This window comes from Canis lupus, chromosome 5 (genome assembly GCF_003254725.2).
Source record: "Canis lupus dingo isolate Sandy chromosome 5, ASM325472v2, whole genome shotgun sequence".
NCBI lineage: Eukaryota > Metazoa > Chordata > Mammalia > Carnivora > Canidae > Canis > Canis lupus.
Window position 1 is genome coordinate 46,245,735 of NC_064247.1, and position 21,255 is coordinate 46,266,989.

The 21,255-nt window shown below is 40.3% G+C and overlaps 1 protein-coding gene across 14 annotated transcripts in view; it reads right to left on the bottom strand.

The window, feature by feature from the left end:
* Positions 1–21,255, bottom strand: part of ROR1 (receptor tyrosine kinase like orphan receptor 1) — a 486,769-nt gene that overhangs the window by 130,750 nt on the left and 334,764 nt on the right. For all 14 annotated transcript variants that reach the window (XM_049109518.1, XM_049109522.1, XM_049109519.1 and 11 more), the window contains 2 exons: positions 7,631–7,918; positions 6,940–6,970 (listed from right to left, as the gene is read on the bottom strand). In XM_049109518.1, the coding sequence (XP_048965475.1) occupies positions 6,940–6,970; positions 7,631–7,918 (319 nt within the window). The remainder of the gene's footprint in view (positions 1–6,939; positions 6,971–7,630; positions 7,919–21,255) is intronic.

Genomic DNA, 21,255 nt, shown 5'->3' on the forward strand with positions numbered 1-21,255 from the left:
ATTTCATAATATGTGCAATATTATGTGATTATTTATCACATGACCTCATTATTATGTTTGAATATGAAAAATAAAGTTCTTAGTTTATCTGCTATAATTGTTAGCAAATCAAACTATTGCTTTAGGAATTTCATTGATCATTATAGCTGTTACTGGCTCAAGGTAGTACAGTTTCTTCAAATTAAAATTAGTTTTAAAAAGTAAAAATGATAATCACTCAAATAGTTTGTCTAATTTGGCACTGTCGGGATCCCTGGGTGGCGCAGCGGTTTGGCGCCTGCCTTTGGTCCAGGGCACGATCCTGGAGACCCGGGATCGAATCCCACATCGGGTTCCCAGTGCATGGAGCCTGCTTCTCCCTCTGCCTGTGTCTCTGCGCCTCTCTCTCTGTGACTATCATAAATAAATAAAAATTAAAAAAAAAAATTTGGCACTGTTGTCAAAAGAACACATGCTAAAATCTTGTGTAAAAAATCTGTGTAAAACAACAGAGGTAGTCATTTTGCTGAACTGAACAGCTATACGCCAATAAATTAGGCAATCTAGAAGAAATGGACGCATTCCTGGAAAGCCACAAACTACCAAAACTGGAACAGGAAGAAACAGAAAACCTGAACAGGCCAATAACCAGGGAGGAAATTGAAGCAGTCATCAAAAACCTCCCAAGACACAAGAGTCCAGGGCCAGATGGCTTCCCAGGGGAATTCTATCAAACGTTTAAAGAAGAAATCATACCTATTCTACTAAAGCTGTTTGGAAAGATAGAAAGAGATGGAGTACTTCCAAATTCGTTCTATGAGGCCAGCATCACCTTAATTCCAAAACCAGACAAAGACCCCACCAAAAAGGAGAATTACAGACCAATATCCCTGATGAACATGGATACAAAAATTCTCAACAAGATACTAGCCAATAGGATCCAACAGCACATTAAGAAAATTATTCACCATGACCAAGTAGGATTTATCCCCGGGACACAAGGCTGGTTCAACACTCGTAAAACAATCAATGTGATTCATCATATCAGCAAGAGAAAAACCAAGAACCATATGATCCTCTCATTAGATGCAGAGAAAGCATTTGACAAAATACAGCATCCATTCCTGATCAAAACTCTTCAGAGTGTAGGGATGGAGGGAACTTTCCTCGACATCTTAAAAGCCATCTATGAAAAGCCCGCAGCAAATATCATTCTCAATGGGGAAGCACTGGGAGCCTTTCCCCTAAGATCAGGAACAAGACAGGGATGTCCACTCTCACCACTGCTATTCAACATAGTACTGGAAGTCCTAGCCTCAGCAATCAGACAACAAAAAGACATTAAAGGCATTCAAATTGGCAAAGAAGAAGTCAAACTCTCCCTCTTCGCCGATGACATGATACTCTACATAGAAAACCCAAAAGCCTCCACCCCAAGATTGCTAGAACTCATACAGCAATTTGGTAGCGTGGCAGGATACAAAATCAATGCCCAGAAATCAATGGCATTTCTATACACTAACAATGAGACTGAAGAAAGAGAAATTAAGGAGTCAATCCCATTTACAACTGCACCCAAAAGCATAAGATACCTAGGAATAAACCTAACCAAAGAGGTAAAGGATCTATACCCTAAAAACTATAGAACACTTCTGAAAGAAATTGAGGAAGACACAAAGAGATGGAAAAATATTCCATGCTCATGGATTGGCAGAAATAATATTGTGAAAATGTCAATGTTACCCAGGGCAATATACACGTTTAATGCAATCCCTATCAAAATACCATGGACTTTCTTCAGAGAGTTGGAACAAATTATTTTAAGATTTGTGTGGAATCAGAAAAGACCCCAAATAGCCAGGGGAATTTTAAAAAAGAAAACCATATCTGGGGGCATCACAATGCCAGATTTCAGGTTGTACTACAAAGCTGTGGTCATCAAGACAGCGTGGTACTGGCACAAAAACAGACACATAGATCAATGGAACAGAATAGAGAACCCAGAAGTGGACCCTGAACTTTATGGTCAACTAATATTCGATAAAGGAGGAAAGACTATCCATTGGAAGAAAGACAGTCTCTTCAATAAATGGTGCTGGGAAAATTGGACATCCACATGCCAAAGAATGAAACTAGACCACTCTCTTTCACCATACACAAAGATAAACTCAAAATGGATGAAAGATCTAAATGTGAGACAAGACTCCATCAAAATCCTAGAGGAGAACACAGGCAATACCCTTTTTGAACTCGGCCACAGTAACTTCTTGCAAGATACATCCAAGAAGGCAAAAGAAACAAAAGCAAAAATGAACTATTGGGACTTCATCAAGATAAGAAGCTTTTGCACAGCAAAGGATACAGTCAACAAAACTAAAAGACAACCTACAGAATGGGAGAAGATATTTGCAAATGACCTATCAGATAAAGGGCTAGTTTCCAAGATCTATAAAGAACTTATTAAACTCAACACCAAAGAAACAAACAATCCAGTCATGAAATGGGCAAAAGACATGAAGAGAAATCTCACAGAGGAAGACACAGACATGGCCAACATGCACATGAGAAAATGCTCTGTATCACTTGCCATCAGGGAAATACAAATCAAAACCACAATGAGATACCACCTCACACCAGTGAGAATGGGGAAAATTAACAAGGCAGGAAACCACAAATGTTGGAGAGGATGCGGAGAAAAGGGAACCCTCTTACACTGTTGATGGGAATGTGAACTGGTGCAGCCACTTTGGAAAACTGTGTGGAGGTTCCTCAAAGAGTTAAAAATAGACCTGCCCTCCAACCCAGCAATTGCACTGTTGGGGATTTACCCCAAAGATTCAGATGCAATGAAATGCCAGGACACCTGCACCCCGATGTTTCTAGCAGCAATGTCCACAATAGCCAAACTGTGGAAGGAGCCTCGGTGTCCACTGAAAGATGAGTGGATAAAGAAGGTGTGGTCTATGTATACAATGGACTATTACTCAGCCATTAGAAACGACAAATACCCACCATTTGCTTCTACGTGGATGGACCTGGAGGGTATTATGCTGAGTGAAGTAAGTCAATCAGAGAAGGACAAACAGTGTATGTTCTCATTCATTTGGGGAATATAAATAATAGTGAAAGGGAATATAAGGGAAGGGAGAAGAAATGTGTGGGAAATATCAGAAAGGGAGACAGAACATAAAGACTCCTAACTCTGGGAAATGAACTAGGGGTGGTGGAAGGGGAGGAGGGCGGGGGGTGGGGGTGAGTGGGTGACAGGCACTGAGGGGGACACTTGACGGGATGAGCACTGGGTGTTATTCTGTATGTTGGTAAATTGAACACCAATAAAAAATTAATTTATTAAAAAAATTTATTTTATTTTATTTTTTGGCAATAAAAAATTTTTAATGGAACTAATATATAGCAATCTATGAATCATATATATATATGTATATGTATGTATACATACATATATATGTATACAGTATCTCTGGCCATGAACAGAACACCCAAACAAGCATAATAATGATTAAAGTAGTCATTTTTGATAATTCTTGGCTTTTAGGCACATACAAACCATAACTTTATAAGTATTTTTTGATTTTGTCATTATGAAGGTTTACTTGTCAATGTGGAGGACAGATCCTATTTCATTTAACAGTTTGCTAGCTTGATTTATAACTTCTAAATATTTAGACGTTCGTTATGTGGGTCTCCACTTGTACTCATGCCCCAGGCCCTATAATTGTTAGGGGTGGGTCAGGACCCTGCAATGACAGAAGAAATAAAGCCTGAAGCTATGAACAGAAGCCAAACTAACATCTCAGACTTGCTCCTGCTACATCCTAAAATGCCATTCTGTGAGCTTCATGTGGAAACCTGATATAGTCCCTAGAGGCAGTGACAAGTGTCTCATCACCTTTGCCTTCCTGGGTCATTGTCTCAAGGACCCTTACAAGTCCTTCTCAATCAGGGATTATGTAGCTCTCTCTGTGGTCTTAAATGGCACTTGTCTCTCACCAGGTTTCCTAAGTTTAATACATTTCACTGTTTTAGACATTAGGGCTGTGCCGTGGACTTGCACTGTATTCTTTTTCTTTTGCATTAACTCTGCTATGCCACCCTCAAGTAAGCAGAGGAATGTTATACTCTGACCTTGGAAAAAATAATGCGCAACCTGAGAAAATGCTTGCAGAGCAATCCTCAAAGCTGTGGAATTCACAGTGGCTATCATTTTGCTAGATTCCACTGGTTCTCTTTCTTTCTTTCTTTCTTTCTTTCTTTCTTTCTTTCTTTCTTTCTTTCTTTCTTTCTTTCTTTCTTTCTTTCTTCTTTCTTTCTTTCTTTCTTCTTTCTTCTTTCTTTCTTTCTTTCTTTCTTTCTTTCTTTCTTTCTTTCTTTCTTTCTTTCTTTTTTTTTTTTAAGATTTTATTTATTTATTTGAGTGAGAGAGAGAGCAGGAGCCAGGGGGCAGGAGAGGTAGAAGCAGACTTGCTGCTGAGCAGGAAGCCTGACACAGGGCTCGATTCCAGAACCCCGGATCATGACCTGAGTCGAAGGCAGACATTAAACCAACTGAGCCACCCCGGTGCCTCTCTATGTCTCCTCTTGTGGCAGGTTTGCCTGCTTGTTGGGGGCTATGAGGATAGGGAAAGGAGATTAGCATTCTATCTGGGAATTAGTCTTGATTAGAGAAGAACTCTTAGGAACAGGCCTAAGAGGTAGCAGTAAAGAAAAGGGAAAAAGTAGGACAGGTCACCAGTTTCTAAGGGAAAGAGAAAAAAAGTGCATCAAAACACCAACTGGTGGGGCGCCTGGGTGGCTCAGTTGTTTAAACTGCCAACTCTTGATTTCAGTTCAGGTCATGATTGCAGGGTCCTGGAATTGAGCTCTGCCTGGGGTTCCGTGCTCAGCAGGGAGTCTCCTTGAGATTCTCTCCCTCCCTTTCCCTCTGCCCCCCCCCCACCCCATACTGCACATGTGTGTGTGCGCGTGCTCTCTCTCTAAAGTAAATAAATAAATCTTTAAAAAAAGAAAAGGAAAGCACCACCGTCAATGCCTAAACAAGGAGGGTGAAGACTGAGCTGCAAAAAGCCCCACTGGATTTCCAACTTCTTTTATTTTATTTTTTTAAGATTGTATTTATTTATTCATGAGAGACTCAGAAAGAGAGGCAGAGACATAGGCAAAAGGAGAAGCAGGTTCCCTATGGGGAGCCTGATGCGGGACTCCATCCCAGGACCCTGGGATCACGCTCTGAGCCAAAGGCAGATGCTCAACCACTGAGCCACCCAGGTGCCCCTCTAACTTAAATTGTATCTTACTGTAGCTCTCTCCAAGCAAACCTGGCAACTCTCTTTTACTTTTAGCTGTGACTGAGCATCTTTAAGGACATCCACTTCCTCTCTGTAGACTTCAACTCACAAAAGCCATATAGTATCTTTGTATAAAATTACAAACCATGAGAGACTCAGAGTGGGCTCAGCAGAGAGATGGTAGCTAAGGAAGAATGAAAATTTCAAGCAGGAAGGACATAGAAGTATTTAAAAATGATTTTGATAATAAAAAAGGAATTCTCTGATGCAAATACAACAGTCAAACTTCAACAGCCCAGTGCTTCACAGTCAAGGCAGATTAGCAAACTGCATTCATCCTACTTGGATGCAGATTATCTACCACATTTGAAACACAGATTATTAACAGGAACAAATAAGGCACCAGGGTGGGAAGCAGTTTTATAGCAAGTAACGAAAGTTTTCATTTTCATCTTTGTTTAAAGAAGACTTCAAAAGGATTCCACATATCGACCAATAGTGAGATCATTAAAAAAAAGAAAGAAAAATTAACTTCAAGAATGCAAAGCGGAATGACCAAATTTCTGACCTGTTTTAAGATCAATCAACATTTTCTACCTAGATAAGTAGAACACAATTAGCACTTGGGTGATTTTAAAGGCTCTTTTATAGTTGCCTTTAATCAGCTGACAAAATAGCAGAACAGGGTGGCTGAAGGCCAATGTTTATTTTTACCCATTACCTGTTTTATTAATGGGACTGTGGGCCACTGGGCCCTCCAGGCACACACAAATATATTACAATATCCCACACTGTAATTAAGTGGCACAGAGGGGATTAGAGCAAATTCAGTGGCTGTTATATTTGCCATGGGTATAGTCTAGGTCAGACATTCTGATGCTCTCGTGGTCGAGCCCAGTGAATTCTACTTCAGAAGTCTACAAAATATGGAATATATTTTATTGCAGAGCAAGGGTTTTAATAAATGGCTCTTATCCCCCAAATAAAAACATACATTAAAAAAATGCCCCAAGTGGATGCTCCTACAGTGAAGGAAGAGAACTCCTTAGCCAGAGTAAAAGACAAATGCATCACAAAGAGCATTAGTTTAAGAAATGAGATTGTTAGACTCCAATAACAAAGGACCCAAAATGAATCAAAGCCATGTAACTCTCAGTTCTGGCACAGTACTTTCTTCCCTGCCCTATGTGAGTCGGAACTTCTATCTTTGAGTTTTTTAAAGGGAATAAAAATAAAGTGATTGCCTAGCTGTTGGCCTGTTCAATAACTAGAGCATCAGGAATGCAATGCTTGCAGAAACACAAAAGAGATCCTTTTAGGCTACAGGCCTAACCTAGCACTATATCCTTTTTTGTGTGATTTGACCAAATCCATTGTTGTAAATGTTAGATTGATTTTAAAATAGAAAACGTAACTAGACTTTTGCTTTCATCAACGTGTTCAGAGTCAACAAGACCACACTTGAGATTACTGCCAGTGCTGGTCTCTTGTGAATCTTCATATCAGAGAAAAGGCCAAATGGAATGAAGGTAGGGTAAAATGGACTGAAATCTGTTAATAGTCTTTGGCCCACGCAGAGGACACCATTGCCTTTGCCCTAAAAACCTCTGGAGAAACACTTAGAAGTGACAAGTAGGGAGATAAAAATACTTACGAGGATCCTGGACTTGCGGTAGGAGGCGGGCCTGGAGAAGTGAAAGGAAAAGCAACAGTCAGGTTGGGTTATTGGAGGGTGAGCGTGGGTACAAACCATTACAGATGGAAGTTCTCAACCACTTCAGGTGATATTTATTTTTCTGGGATTTATTATTTTGTTTCAGTTCCCCACAAACACCTCTACAAGAAAACATACCAGCGAGAACCTGCCTATACCACCCCATAGCTCAGGGCCTGGGAAATGCTAGGACAAGTGCTGACAAATGAGTCACTAGAGTAGGGATCCTCCTGCTGTGCAGAGTTTGCAGCAGGAGGCTGAGTGGTTACAGAAGCACACTGGTTGAAAAGCAGGGGTCTTGGTTGGCAGCTGGACAGAGAAGAGGCATACATGCTGGAGACCTCATCTTCTCTCTCCCTTGCATGGTGGTTTTGGTTTAGAGTAGGGCTGTGGAGTCTGACAAATCTGGACCCCACTTCTGCTCTGCTATTTACTAGCCGGGCAATCCTGCACATGGTATTAATACTGGCTTTGGTTTCTTTACTTGTAAAATGGATGCAAGTGTACCAGCTTTGGAAACTGTACCAGTTTCTGGGCACATAGAACATTCTCAGTATGTGCCCATTCCCTCCCTCCTCACCCCCCAGGGATGCTGGGGGCCAAAGGCCATCCCCCACAGAGGGTGGCTTACCAAACTTGACGAACAAGACCCCAGTGGTGGAAACCACTTTCTTGCCATTTGTTGCCACACACTGGAAGTAGCCTGTGTCTGTGGTGTCCAGGTTTCTGATCCGTAGCCTAGAGCCATAGTTGGTTGCCCGAAAGGAGATCCTCCGGGGCTCCTGGACCACAGGTGCATCATTTTTGAACCAGCGGATGGTGGGAGGTGGATTCCCAGAGACTTTGCAGTGCAGTTCAGCTGTCTGCCCCAGGGATGTGGTGATGTTATTCATCGGTTCATCGAGGGTCAGGTAAGAATCTGTGAGCACAGGGTGAAGGAGGCATGTGAGAGGGGCAGACTGCTAGTGAGTACCTCCAAGCAACCCAAATCCACTCCAATGTGCCCCAGGACCACAGAGTCACTGTACGGGAGAGACATAGTGGAGACAGACAAGGTATGAAATTATACATTTACTGAGAACCCATGACTACTGAGCAACCACCCACAGATCCTGCTACTTATGAGGATACTTGTTACTAGCCATCGTTTAAAACTTTATTTATTTATTCATGAGACACACAGAGAGAGGCAGAGACACAGGCAGAAGGAGAAGCAGGCGTCCTGGAGAAGGCCCAATGCGGCGCTTGATCCCAAGACCCCGCCCGGGGATCACGACCTGAGCCAAAGGCAGACACACTCAACTGCTGAGCCCCAACCCAGCTGCCCAAATCAAAGTTTTCAAGTGACTATATGGCAACCTATAGATGAGTAAATGTACCCTCTAAGGCAAGACAGAATGAGATTTTGTGTTTCAAAGCATAAGAAAGACACACAGTCCTTGTTACAGATTCAAACGATACTGTGAAGAAAAAGCAGCAAAATTCACCTCAAATCTTTTCACCCCAAAATGACACATCCTTAAAGTTCTGGCAAAGATCCTTCCAGTTTGTCCACTTTTGATATGAAAGAAAGCATGAAAGACTGGAAAAGTAGGAGCAACATATTTATATCCACATGGCACAAGATCAGGAAGGATGCTGAAAATTTTCCCACCAGTGATGATATAAAGGATATGGAGGTCTCTGGCAGACAAAGTAATGAGGCAATGAATATATTTATAATGTTACTCATATCAATCATTAATATGTTACAATATTTAATTCTACTTTTAATTGAGATATAATTCATATTTTAGGAAATGTACCAATCTTAAGTTATATAGTTCTCTAAGTACCAACAAATGCATATATCTATACAACAAATGCCCTTGTCAGATAGAGAACATCCTGAACATCCTAGAAAGTACCCTTAAGATCCTCTGTAGTCGAACATTGCTTCCACCTCCACCCCCATCTCCATTCTAGGCAACTGCAGTTCTGATTTCTATCATCATAGACTAATTTTGTCTGTTCTAGAATTGCATATAAATGTAATGATACTGTATGTACATTTTGCTTTTTTAGAAATTTCTTAAATATTTTAATAATTAAATACATTTTATTTAAGCTTATTCTTCAATAATATGTATTAAACCTCATATTAATATTAGTTGCAGAATCCAGTTACAGAGAAAATAATTTCCTATTTAAAAAATTAGGTTCGCCATTTTTTTTTAAATCGTTCTTTTGAAAAAAATAAATAAATAAATCGTTCTTTTGTTTACAGATAAGGAGGTTTCTTTGACTTCATTTTCCCTGATCACCCTTTCATCTCCCCTGCCATACCCTCCCAGTGCCTTCCGTCCTTCCCTCCATCTGGGATGGCTTGTTAAGCTGCTGTCCTCTCTGCAGGACTATTAGCCCATAAGTGCAGGCATCTGGAATGTTTTGGTCATCACTATATCTTTAGTGTATCCTACTGTCTAGCAGCGTTGTGCAACAGAAATTTCTGTAACGATGGAAATGTTCTATAATCTGCATTGTCTAAATGGTAGCCACTAGAAACAGGTGAGCTTCCGAGCACATGATATGTAACTAGAGCAACTGAAGAACTGAATTTTTAGATTTTTTTAAAAAGATTGTATTTATTTATTCATGAGAGCCACAGAGAGAGAGGCAGAGACACAGGCAGAGAGAGAAGCAGGCTCCCTGTGAGGAGCCCCATGTAGGACTCGATCCTGGGACCCTGGGATCACACCCTGGGCTGAATGCAGATGCTCAACCACGGAGCCACCCAGGTGTCCCTGAATTTTTAAATTCAGATTTAAACAGCCATATGTAGCTAGTAGATACTATATTGTACAACACAGGCGGACACAGTAAATTTGTTGACTTCAATGGAAATTTAAAATTTAAAAAAAAAATGAACTTTTTTTGAAGAGACCTGCATGCCTAATTTAAGCACTCAAATTCCTATACAATGCTCTCATAAATGCCAAAAATAAATGTTTCACTATTTACCTTAAGTTTCCACAAAATGATTAGGGAGAGATGTGAAAGTCTAGGCAGCCCCACAGGAGTATGTCACACATGTGAATGACATTCATCTTATGTGAGTGTTAGAAAACAGATTAAGTATTACTATCACTCACTGTGCTATTATAATGACACTTTTCATCCCACTTAAACCAATGAATAATTATCCTTCACAACACAATCATGAGCCCATAAATTATTTTGCTAAAGTCTTGCTTCTTTCCATTGATATTCTGATCTTTATCTCTGAACTTGTTTCTGTAAGCTCTATCCATATATACTCTATCTGTGAATGTTTTTTGTTCATAGATACAAGCACATGTGTTCCTAAGACGTTTGAGGTATGCCCACAGAGTAGAGAGACCAATTAGCAGGTGGCTTTATGGAGCTGTCATCATGGCTTCCCAGCTCCATCTCCTACCCAGAGAATGGCTAACTATATACCCTCTCTGTAGGAAAGAAACATAGAAATAGCAATGCCAACATAAGCATAGTGATTAATACTCTATGAGGCAGGTTCTGGAACTTGACTGACTGGGTTTGAATCCTGGGTCTGCCCCCAATCATCTGAGAGAACTCAGGCAAGTTACTCAACTTCTGGGTACCTCAGTTTAACTGAGAAATAGGAATAATAAATAGGACTCTAACAGGCAAAACCGTTAGAGGATTAAAATTAAATTGGGTGACGCATGGGAAGCACTTAAGCTAGTGCTGGGCAAAAAGGGAAGCACTAAAAATGTTCATCAATGTTATTACAATTCTTTTTATAATAGTAACAATTTTTGTATAATGCTTTTCAGGTCACTCAGTCACGCGTTCTCTAACAATGTGGCAAGTAGGAAAAGAGCATTAATTACCACAATGAGGAAATTACAATTGAGAGAGGCACCGACTGGCCCCATGATCTCTCAGTGAGCTGGCTGTACATTGTGCCCAAAGCCTCTGGCACTAGCAGCCAATTCTCAGGCTCAGCCAAGCACAAAGTCCAAGTGAGCCAACAGGCCAATACAGTAGTGAGCACAGATAGACTATTTAGAATCCTACAATACGCTGGAGGTTTCAGTACCCACCTGCTCAGTAACCCCACAAAGCAAGAATCATTATCAATGCTTTATAATGAGGAGATGTAGGATCAGAGAGGTTAAGTGACTTGCCCAAGGTAGCATGGGTGATCTGAAGGTCTAATCTAGACCTGACTCCAAAACCTAGCTCTTTCCATCCCATCAGACTGCTTGGGCAACTCAAGCCCCACTAGGGGTAGAGACAGAATTTGAGTTTCTTCCCTAAAAAAGAGCAAGCTGGGGACACAAACACATACCCACAGGGCTGAGATCTGCCCCTAACTCCAGTCAGGATTGTCTAGCTCATGGGTCTAAGCTTTTGCTGATGTTCTTGTTTCCCTCCAGAAGCCAGGTAACTCACCTGACCTGATATATGAGGATCCCAGTCCCCCTGCCCATCTTCTGGCACATTTTTTTGTTTCTTGACCTTCCAATAGAGTGAGTTGAGCCTTGAGTTGGAGGAGTCTCCATAGTGATAAGAGGTTCATCACCTGGGTACTCCCACAACCTGACTTTCCCCTCTGAGATTCCTTCCTTCCTTCCTTCCTTCCTTCCTTCCTTCCTTCCTTCCTTCCTTCCTTCCTTCCTTCCTCCCTCCCTCCCTCCCTCCCTTCCTCTCTTTCTTTCTTATAGCTTTATTTATTTAACTTATTTATTCTCACCTCCCAGATTTCTATCTTCTCTTCCCCCCCCCATAGCTTTCTTTCTTTCTTTCTTTCTTTCTTTATTTATTTATTTATTTATTGACTTACTTACTTACTTACTTTAAAAAAAGAGAGTGGAGAGAGGGACAGAGGTAGAGGGAGAGAATCTCAAGCAGACTCCACACTGAGCACAGAGCCCGAAATGGGGCTTGATTCCATGGCCCTGAGATCATGACCTGAGTTGAAAACAAGAGTTAGACGCTCAACCCACTGACCTACCTGGGAGCCCCCTACCTTCTTTCAATATGGAAGCACACCAACCCAAGCCACACTCCCAGAGGCCAGGATAACAGTTACTGGGGTGCATACCTCAGGGGTTAACATTACCTGCTGAGTTTTAGTCAAAAACGAAAGACACTTCTACTTCTCTTGGTTTTTTTCTGACAGGCAACAGGCGGTGGCAACCAAAGCCGAGCAAGCTTTGTGGCCAAACCCACATAACATATCACATAAAAGGGTGAGCTGGCTCTTTAAACTATTTCTTTGACTCCAAACTCTAGTTATTTTGCATATCATAATCACAGAGATACAGAGCTTCAAGTTTTTTTCTTCTAGGAACATAAATTTGCCAAGAACCAGAGAGTTCTATAACAGGAGGTAGTTTTTCAATTACCCTCTGGAAGTGTATTCAAATTTATTGCAAACAAATTAATAAGGGCTGATCTAATGTACAAGAATCAACCCTCACAGACTCTGGTGCCAGAATGCCTGAATTCATGTCTTGGTTCTGCTCTACATCAGCTGTGTTACCTTGGGCAAGTTATTTAACTTCTCTGTGCCTCAGTTTTGTTATCTGTGACATTAGTATACTAGTTGTATCTTCCTTGCAGGGCTATTTCAAGGATTATATGAACTAATACTTGCCAAATGCTTTTAATAGGCTCTGGCACAGAGCAAGTAGCATATGAGTTCCTGTTATTTTATTAGCTATATTTTTCTTTTCTTTTTCTTACAAATATCTTATTCCTAAAAGTAGGGAAATGATTATTCATTCAACTGATTGGTTTCCTGACCAAGTTTAGTCTTGATTTTTTAGAAAAGTACACCTGAGGGGTGAAGTCACCTGTCTGAGATCACATAACTAACACACTGCAGGCAAGAGTGGTTAATTTGTCCATGAATACCCACCTAAAAACAAAAATGAAGATTACAGGGTACTTTGAAATCAGTGTAGTAGCTGGCCCACACAGTATATGTCCAGAGATCAAAAAGGAACTGTAAATAAATCTTTGTATTTACTGAACAAAGGAGCCCTGCCATAAATACAGGGAATTTGGTTTTAGCTTTTTTACTGATAAAGAATAATGTTCAAATTTGTTTGCCATCTGTAGCTGCTCACTTAGAACACACAAATGGTCTGGTCCTCAGTTTGGCAAAGACTAGAAGCATCAGAACAACATTTGGCCTAAACAACATGAAAGCATTTTGTGATGGAATAAAATAAAATAAAAACGCATGTCTGTATCATTACTATCAGTCTTGTTGTTAACAAGCCCCTGGCTACAATCCATTCTCTTCCCAGAACCAGCTGGATCCTTCTGCAGCAGCCTCATGGGGCGCATTGGGGGATCCATTCCCTTCTCTACACCTAAAGCTTGGTATGGCCACTGCAGGTTCTGACCCAAATACCTGGGTGTCTCTGTGAAGAAGCCCAGGGCAGAGGAAACCTGCAAAGTGGACCCGATACCAGTTGTGCCACAAGCTAGCTGCCTATGTCAGACAGTCATTTCACTTCCCTAGACTCTGGCTTCATGATCTATTATATGGGCCTGTGCAGGTTGCTCCTCCTGAGTAATTTACTTTTCCATAAGGAGTAGACACAGAAGCACTGGATGGCAGACAGCAGGTACCAACTGGGCCTGATGCCGGACAAAGCAATGGGGCGTCAACATTTATACCTGGCTATCCATATTTTCTTTCAGTGACTTGATTCAATATCTCTGACACTGTGTGCTTGAGCTGTGGAAGCTTTCTCATCCTTCTTTCCCTTCTTAGGCCACAAATGCTGGCAGACTGGCCAGTAGCAGTAGCAGGTGGGATTTAATCTGGCTTCAGAGAGAAAAATTTTCCAATTCTGCTGACTCCACCCTCTAGCTCTGTGTTGCTGTGTCTCCCAGTGGTGGTACATAATGACGATAATGATAAAAACATCAATGATGATAATACAATGATAGTGATAACAGTTAACACCTAAAGGGTACTTACTATTATGGTAGGTGTTGTTACAAACTATTATTATCCTCATCTTACACATCAGATACCTAATGCATAGAGAGGGTAAGGAAGCTGTCTGAGATTCCACACACAATGAGTGGAAGTGAATCAAATTATTGATTCAATGTAATTACAATCAAAATCCCAGAAAGTTATTTTGTGGATATCAACAAGCTCATTCTAAAGTTTAAATGGAAAGGCAAAAGATCCAGAATGGCCATAATAATATTGAAGGAGATCAAAGTTGGAGGATTGATGTTACCCAATTCTTGATATAAAGCTAACATAATCAAAACAGTGTGGTATTGATGAAAGAATGGACAAACAGAGCAGTGAAACAGAACTGAGAGCCCAGAAATAGACCCACATAAATATAGTCAACTGATCTTTGACAAAAAAGCAAAGGCAATACAAAGGAAGAAAGAGTATCTTTTCAACATATAGAACTGGAACAACTGTATATCCACATGCAAAAAAAAAAATGAATCTAGACACAGATCTTATACCTTTCACAAAAATTAACTCAAAATGGATCACAGACCTAAATGTAAAATGCAAAATTATAAAACTCCTGGAAGATAACTTAGGAGAAAATCTAGATGATCTCGAATATGATAATGATTTTTAAATTTATTTTTTTAATATTTCATTTATTCATTTATTTGAGAGAAGAGTGCATGCATGTATCAGTGGGAGGAGGGGCAGAGGGACAAGCCGACTCCCCACTGAACGGGGATCCCAGCGCAAGGTTCCAGGACCCTTATGATCATGACCTGAGCCAAAGTCAGATGCTTAACCAACTGAGCCACCCAGGTGCCCCACAGTAATGACTTTTTAGATACTACCTGGGAGATATTATCCATGAAAGAAGTAACTGATATGCTGGACTTCATTAAAGTTAAAAAAAAAAAAAGTATGCTCTACAGAAGACAACATCAAGAAAATGAGAAGACAAGCCACAAAGTAGGAGAAAATATTTGCAAAAGAAGCATCTGATAAAGGAATGCTGTCCAAAATATATAAAGAACTCTTAAAACTCAATGAGAAAACAAAAACTGATTAAAAAACAGTCTAAGACCTTAACAGATAACTCATCAAAGATACAAAAATGGCAATAAGCATATGAAAAAAATACTCCACATCAGATGTCATCAGATAAATACAAATTAAAACAAGATACTACTATATCCTTATGAGAATGACCAAAATCCAGAACACTGACAACACCAAATGCTGGTGAGGCTATGGAACAACCGGAAATTTCATCCATTGCTGGTGGGAATGCAAAATGGTACAGCCACTTTGGAAGACAGTTTGGCAGCTTCTTACAAAACTAAACATATTTTTACCATATGATCCAATAATCTCTGATGTTCACCAAAACTCTGCATACAGATGTTTGTAGATTTATTCATAACTGACAAAACCTTGAAGAAACCAAGATGTTCTTCAGTAGGTGAATGGATAAACTGTAGTGCATCTAGACAAGGGAATATTATTCAGCACTAAAAGAAGATGAGCTTATCAAGCCATGAAAAGACATGAAGGAAACTTAAATTCATATTATTAAGTGAAAAAAGCCAATCTGAAAAGGCTACATACTGTAGAATTTCAACTATATGACACTCTGGAAAAGGTAAAACTATGGAGACAGTAAAAAGATCAGTGGTTACCACAGGTTGGAGAGACAGGAAGGGGATGAGTGAATAGGTGAAACATAGAAGATTGGTAGGGAATTCTATAATGGTGGATATATGTCATTACACAGTTGTCTAAACCAATAGAATGCACAACAGCAAGGGTGGTCTAAAATACAAGCTATGGGCTTTGGGTGATTATGATGTGTTCATCAATTGTAAGATGTACCACTCTCATGTGTGATGTGGATCATGGCGGAGGCTGTGCATGTGTGCCAGCAGAGAGTATACAGAAAAATCTCTGTATCTTAATTTTGCTGTGAACCAAAAACTGCTCTAAAAAAAGTCTTTAAAATAATTAAATGTTCTCAGTTTTTATTCTGTTACAGAAGTTCTCAAAAGTTCTGGTTTTAAGACCCCTAAAGACTCTACAATATATGAAAACATTTAAAAACATTTTTGGGCGCCTTGGTGGCATAGTTGGTTAAGCATCTGGCTCTTGGTTTTGGCTCAGGTCGTGATCTCAGGGTTGTGGGATTGAGCCCCAGGTCAGGCTCCATGCTAAGCACAGAGTCTGGAGGTTGCTTGAGATTCTCAGTCCTTTCTCCCTCTTCCCCTCCCTCTTGTGCTCTCTCTCTAAAAATAAATAAATAATAAAACCCCCATTTGTTTACTAATTTATTAAAAAATAAAAAAGTAAAAAAAAAAAGTAAAAAAAAGTAATCTCATTACCTGCTAACTAATATATTTTACAAAAAATAATTATCTTTTATATACACGCATAAATAGTAAGAAGGATGGCATTGTTTTATATTGTCAGTTTATTTGGCTTAAGAACAGACAGCTGTTTTCTCCTCTTTCTATATTCAGTCTGTTGAGATATGTTGTTTTGGTTAAAGCATATGAAGAATATGTAGCTTTACACAGCTGGAAAAGGGAAGGATATTTTAATAGCCTTTTCAGATAATTTAGAATATCCTTCTGTATACTACACTAAAATTTGATAAGTCTTAGTTTCTTAGAGGTTAGTTGTGATGTGAGTCTGAAGCCTTATCAGTGAACTTGTCATAATCTGTTACATTATAATGAGTTGTTTCATCTTGGATTTTAAAGATCTTTTACCCATATATGATTTTGCAACATTACGCATTGTCCATTTAGAAAACATTATTCCAATGATTTATGTAGATCTTCCAAATGTGAACACATTTAATTATATAAGAGAAAAAAATCATTTTTGATTTTTGATTTTGAGAAAAAAATCATTTTGTTACTATCACCACCAGATATTAATATCATCATCAGTAAGGACCAGAAAGCTGTTGGGGCACCTAGGCAGCTCAGTCAGTTAAGCGTCTGCCTTCAGCTGAGGTCATGATCTCAGGGTTTTGGGATGGAGCCCCTTGTGGGCCCCAGCTCAGTGGGGAGTCTGGCTTTTCCCCTCCCTCCCCTCCCTCTGGCCTTCTCCCCACCCCTGCTCTTGCTCTCTCTCTCTCTCTCTCTCTCTCCTCTGAAATAAATAAATAAAATATTTTTTTAAAAAAAAGACTGGAAATCTGTCAAGCTCATGGTAGTGGCTAAAAGTTTCCTGAAATTTTAATTTTTTGCTTAGAAGCTCAAATTTTATTATTGGCTAATACTATCTCCCATTTATTTGAAGTGCAGACTTATTTTGTTCATTCAAAAATAACTAACATTGTTTGATTTTTTTTTTTTTAGTATAGTTGACACACAATATTATATTAGTTTCAGGTGTACAACATTGCGGTTCGACTTCTCTATATGTTATGCTATTTTCACAAGTACAGCTACCGTCTGTCACCGTATGACACTATTATAACACCACTGACTATATTCCCCTATATTGCGCCTTTTATTCCTGTGACTTACTCATTCCAGAACTGGAAGCCTGTATCTATCTCCTTCTCCCCTTCACCCATGTGCATCCCACCCCCTGGCAACCATCAGTTTGTTCTCTGTATTCATAGGTCTGATTCTGCTTTTTCTTTCTTTGTTTATTCATTTGTTTTATGAGATTCCACCTATGAGTGAAATCATATGGCATTTCTCTTTCTCAGTCTGTCATTTTGTTAAGTAAAAAAGTGGCTAGTTCAGTTCACAACTCACATGCTTTTGTGACAGCTATAGTACTTCAGCCAGCAGTCAGCACTCTTGTGTATTTCCCATTTTGCCATATGGAATATTAAAGACATGTACTCATGAGTCAAGATTTAAGTTAATAAATAATAATTAAGTAAATAATTTTTACTGCTTCATCAAAGACATTCTTAAGTACAGTTGTCTTAAACAAATAAACCTACAAGTGCATGCTGGTGAAGATTACAAGGACTTCTAGCACAGTTTGGTATAGTTTGCTACCACTGTTTTGATTAGGCTAGGGTCCCAGCAGTGTTACCTAATCACTGCTTTTGGATCATCAGGATGGGTAAACTGCAGTTTAGAGGAATTAAAGACTATCCCAGCCAACCAAAGCAAAGCCAGGATTTGGATTCCACGCCCTGTGCTCTTCCTGTCACACCCCACAGCGGCCCTTTACCACCCCTCTGGGCCCTGGACTGGTGTAAAGCTCTCAGAACAAAATAGTTTAGCTTGGGCCCTGTGCACCATATGCCAGAGAAAGAAAGGCCTGTATGGCCCGTTTCCCATTTCTGAAGAAGCAGTCTGGGATTTGGGGGCAACTCTAAGTGATTGTGGCAGATCTGGGCAAATTTTGGGACTCTGAATAAAAAAGGATTTGATATTTTTTTATAATATAGGGAAATTAAATACTAGTATTCTTTTAGTGCTAGCATTTCCTCCATTACCCATAGAAATGGCGCTCAGAGCTAACACTTTTTTGAGCATTTATAAGGTGCCAGACACCACTCTCAGTACCTTGTACACTTTAACTTATTAATCTTGAAAACAATCCCATGGGTTAGACCTTTTATTACCCCCGTTTTAGAGATAAGGAAACAAGACACAGAGAGGTTAAGCATTTGCCCAAAGTCACACAGCTAGAAAGTGGAAGAGCCAGGACCCAGACGCAGACCTTTTGGACCAGGAGGCCATATATTAGCCAATACACACCATTCCCAATAAATCCAGACGGTGGTCCTTCATTGTCCCCCAGTCTCCCTAACCAGTACTACAGAATATTCTTGCCCTTTTTATAAGTCTATCCAGCACGTGACAATGCCCCGGGTACTGAGAACAACTAAATCACTACTAGTTACATATGACGTAACTGGAAGTCACCATTGAGAATGAGCTTTTTAAATCCAGTACAGGCATCGTTCATTCTGACGCTTAATCAACCTAAAAAGTGAACTGTGAGAAAAAAGAAGTTAGTTTATGAGCTTTCTGGGAATTGAGACCCTATTTCCTCCTTTTTTTCCTTTTTGTATTCCCCTTAGCACTCCAGGTGTTATTGTGAACTTCGTAGGCATTTAATAAAGGCTAGTTGATTAAGTAAATGGAAGGCTCAAGTGTATTTTGGGCAAATGAGCTTTGGAGACACCCCATTTATTACTTACCCATTTGACAAGACGTCACATCCACAAATCCTTCCCAACATTTATTGCTTAATTTTCAAAGTGCCCTCTCACTCTCCTCAGGGAGGGAGGTGGGGCCAAGAGTTATATTCTCATTTTGACAGGTGAGGGAAACTGAGATATAAAGAGTTTAATGGTCCTTTGCCATGGCAACCCAGCCAGTCGGCCGGGGAGCCAGTCACAATTAGGCCCAGGGCCTGGGTCTTGGTATCAAAGAGGCATACGCCAAAATCCTGGACTCCTACAGGACCGATCCTTCTCAGAAGAGGGAGGAGGCTCCCGACATGAAATAAAATGCTTAGCTAAACATAAAGGAAGGCTGCCAAACACAGTTAGGTCATCGCATTTGACTTTGAGGGAACATTCTGTTCACGCTATCAACCTGCATTCACTTTCAGCACACTTCACCATAAATATTTCTGACTCACTATCTCGGGAAATATTTTTTATCTTAATAAACTCAATGCAAAACATAATCTACATCGGCTTGCACATTCTTGAGTTGGAGCCACAAGCTGCATTTAATAAAAATCAGTGGAAATAGCAGGGGACTTCTGAATAACCAAAGTTCGTTATCTGACATGGGGCTGCTGGGAAGTCTCGAACACACGGGGAGCAGGAGGTCGGTAAGTTGAAGGTAGGGAGAGGGCTCAAGACCACTGGATGACCCCACTTGCTGGAACTCAGTTCCCACTAGAAGCACTATTTATAATCATGGGCTGCAGCGTGGTAATTAAGAACACGGCTCTGGATGCTTGGCTAAATATCCGAGTTCCACCTCTCACCTGCTGGTATTTAGCATCTCCAAACCTCAGCTTCATCAACTGTAAAATGGGACCAAAAATTGTACTTAGCCACTAATGTTGGGAGGGTGTCGCATGAGATAATCAATTTCATAAAATCAAAAATGCTCACTACAGGGAAGATGTATACTTACCTACCTCCAGAGATTCTCAACCCTCATGAACATCACTCACCTGTGGAATAACAAACAAAACCAACACTGATACCTAGCTCTCACCCCTAGAGATTCGAATATAACTGATCCTGGGTGGAGGCTGAGTATAAGGATTTTTTTAGGCGCTCCTTTAAAGATTCTCCAGAGCAGTCAACAGGAAAACACATGGCTACATAATTATAACCCCCACTTTCTGGCCGCTAAGTTTTGCCTGGCTTCCTGCTAAGCCCACTTTTCACTGCTCAAAAATCCCCAGGATTGGGACACCTGGGTGGCTCAGTGGTTGAGCATCTGCCTTCAGCCCAGGGTGTGATCCTGGAGTCTCGGAATTGAGTCCCACGTCGGGCTCCTTGCATGCAGCCTGCTTGTCCTTCTGCCTGTGTCTCTGCCTCTCTCTCTCTCTCTCTGTCTCTCATAAATAAATAAAATCTTAAAATAAAAAAAAAAAGAAATGGTTCTGCAAATGTGCACTTAGAGTGAAAACTCCTGTAAATCTGGACTAATGGGGAAAAGCAGCTGCCTTTATAGGTCTTTCTTTAGGAAGCACAATAAATAAATACACAGCAACTCAAAGGAGTTCAAGAAAACTTTGCTACCTAGAGGCTTGATTTAATGAGTAGGTCATTTTTTACAAGTAGGCCAATTGTATGTAAATGATCTCTTAAAAGCTCAGGAAAACTGCTTTTTCCTCTCAAGTAGCTAAGATCTACACAGAATGAGAATGGCTGGCCTCCAGCATTTAGATCACTTTCTGTCCAGCTATAATTAATAAAGGTGGAAGGAGAAAGGAACACGGATTCTATCAGGCACTTTACATATATTACTGCATTTCATCCTTTCCAGAACCCCATGACATACATAGGTTTTTGTTACTCAATTTTAAGGAAGATACCAATAGAGGTTTCAGTGTAGCTAGGCCCAGCAAGGCCAGGACTGGAATCCAATTCTAGCTGACACCTTCCCTGTCCCCATTCTTAACTTGTCCCCTCTCAACCTGCTCTTTTCTGCCCCACTGTCATTAAGAACCTCTTCCACTATGGGTGTCTGGGTGCCTCAGTCAGTAAAGCATCTGCCTTTGGCTCAGGTGGTCATCCCGGTGTCCTGGTATGGAGC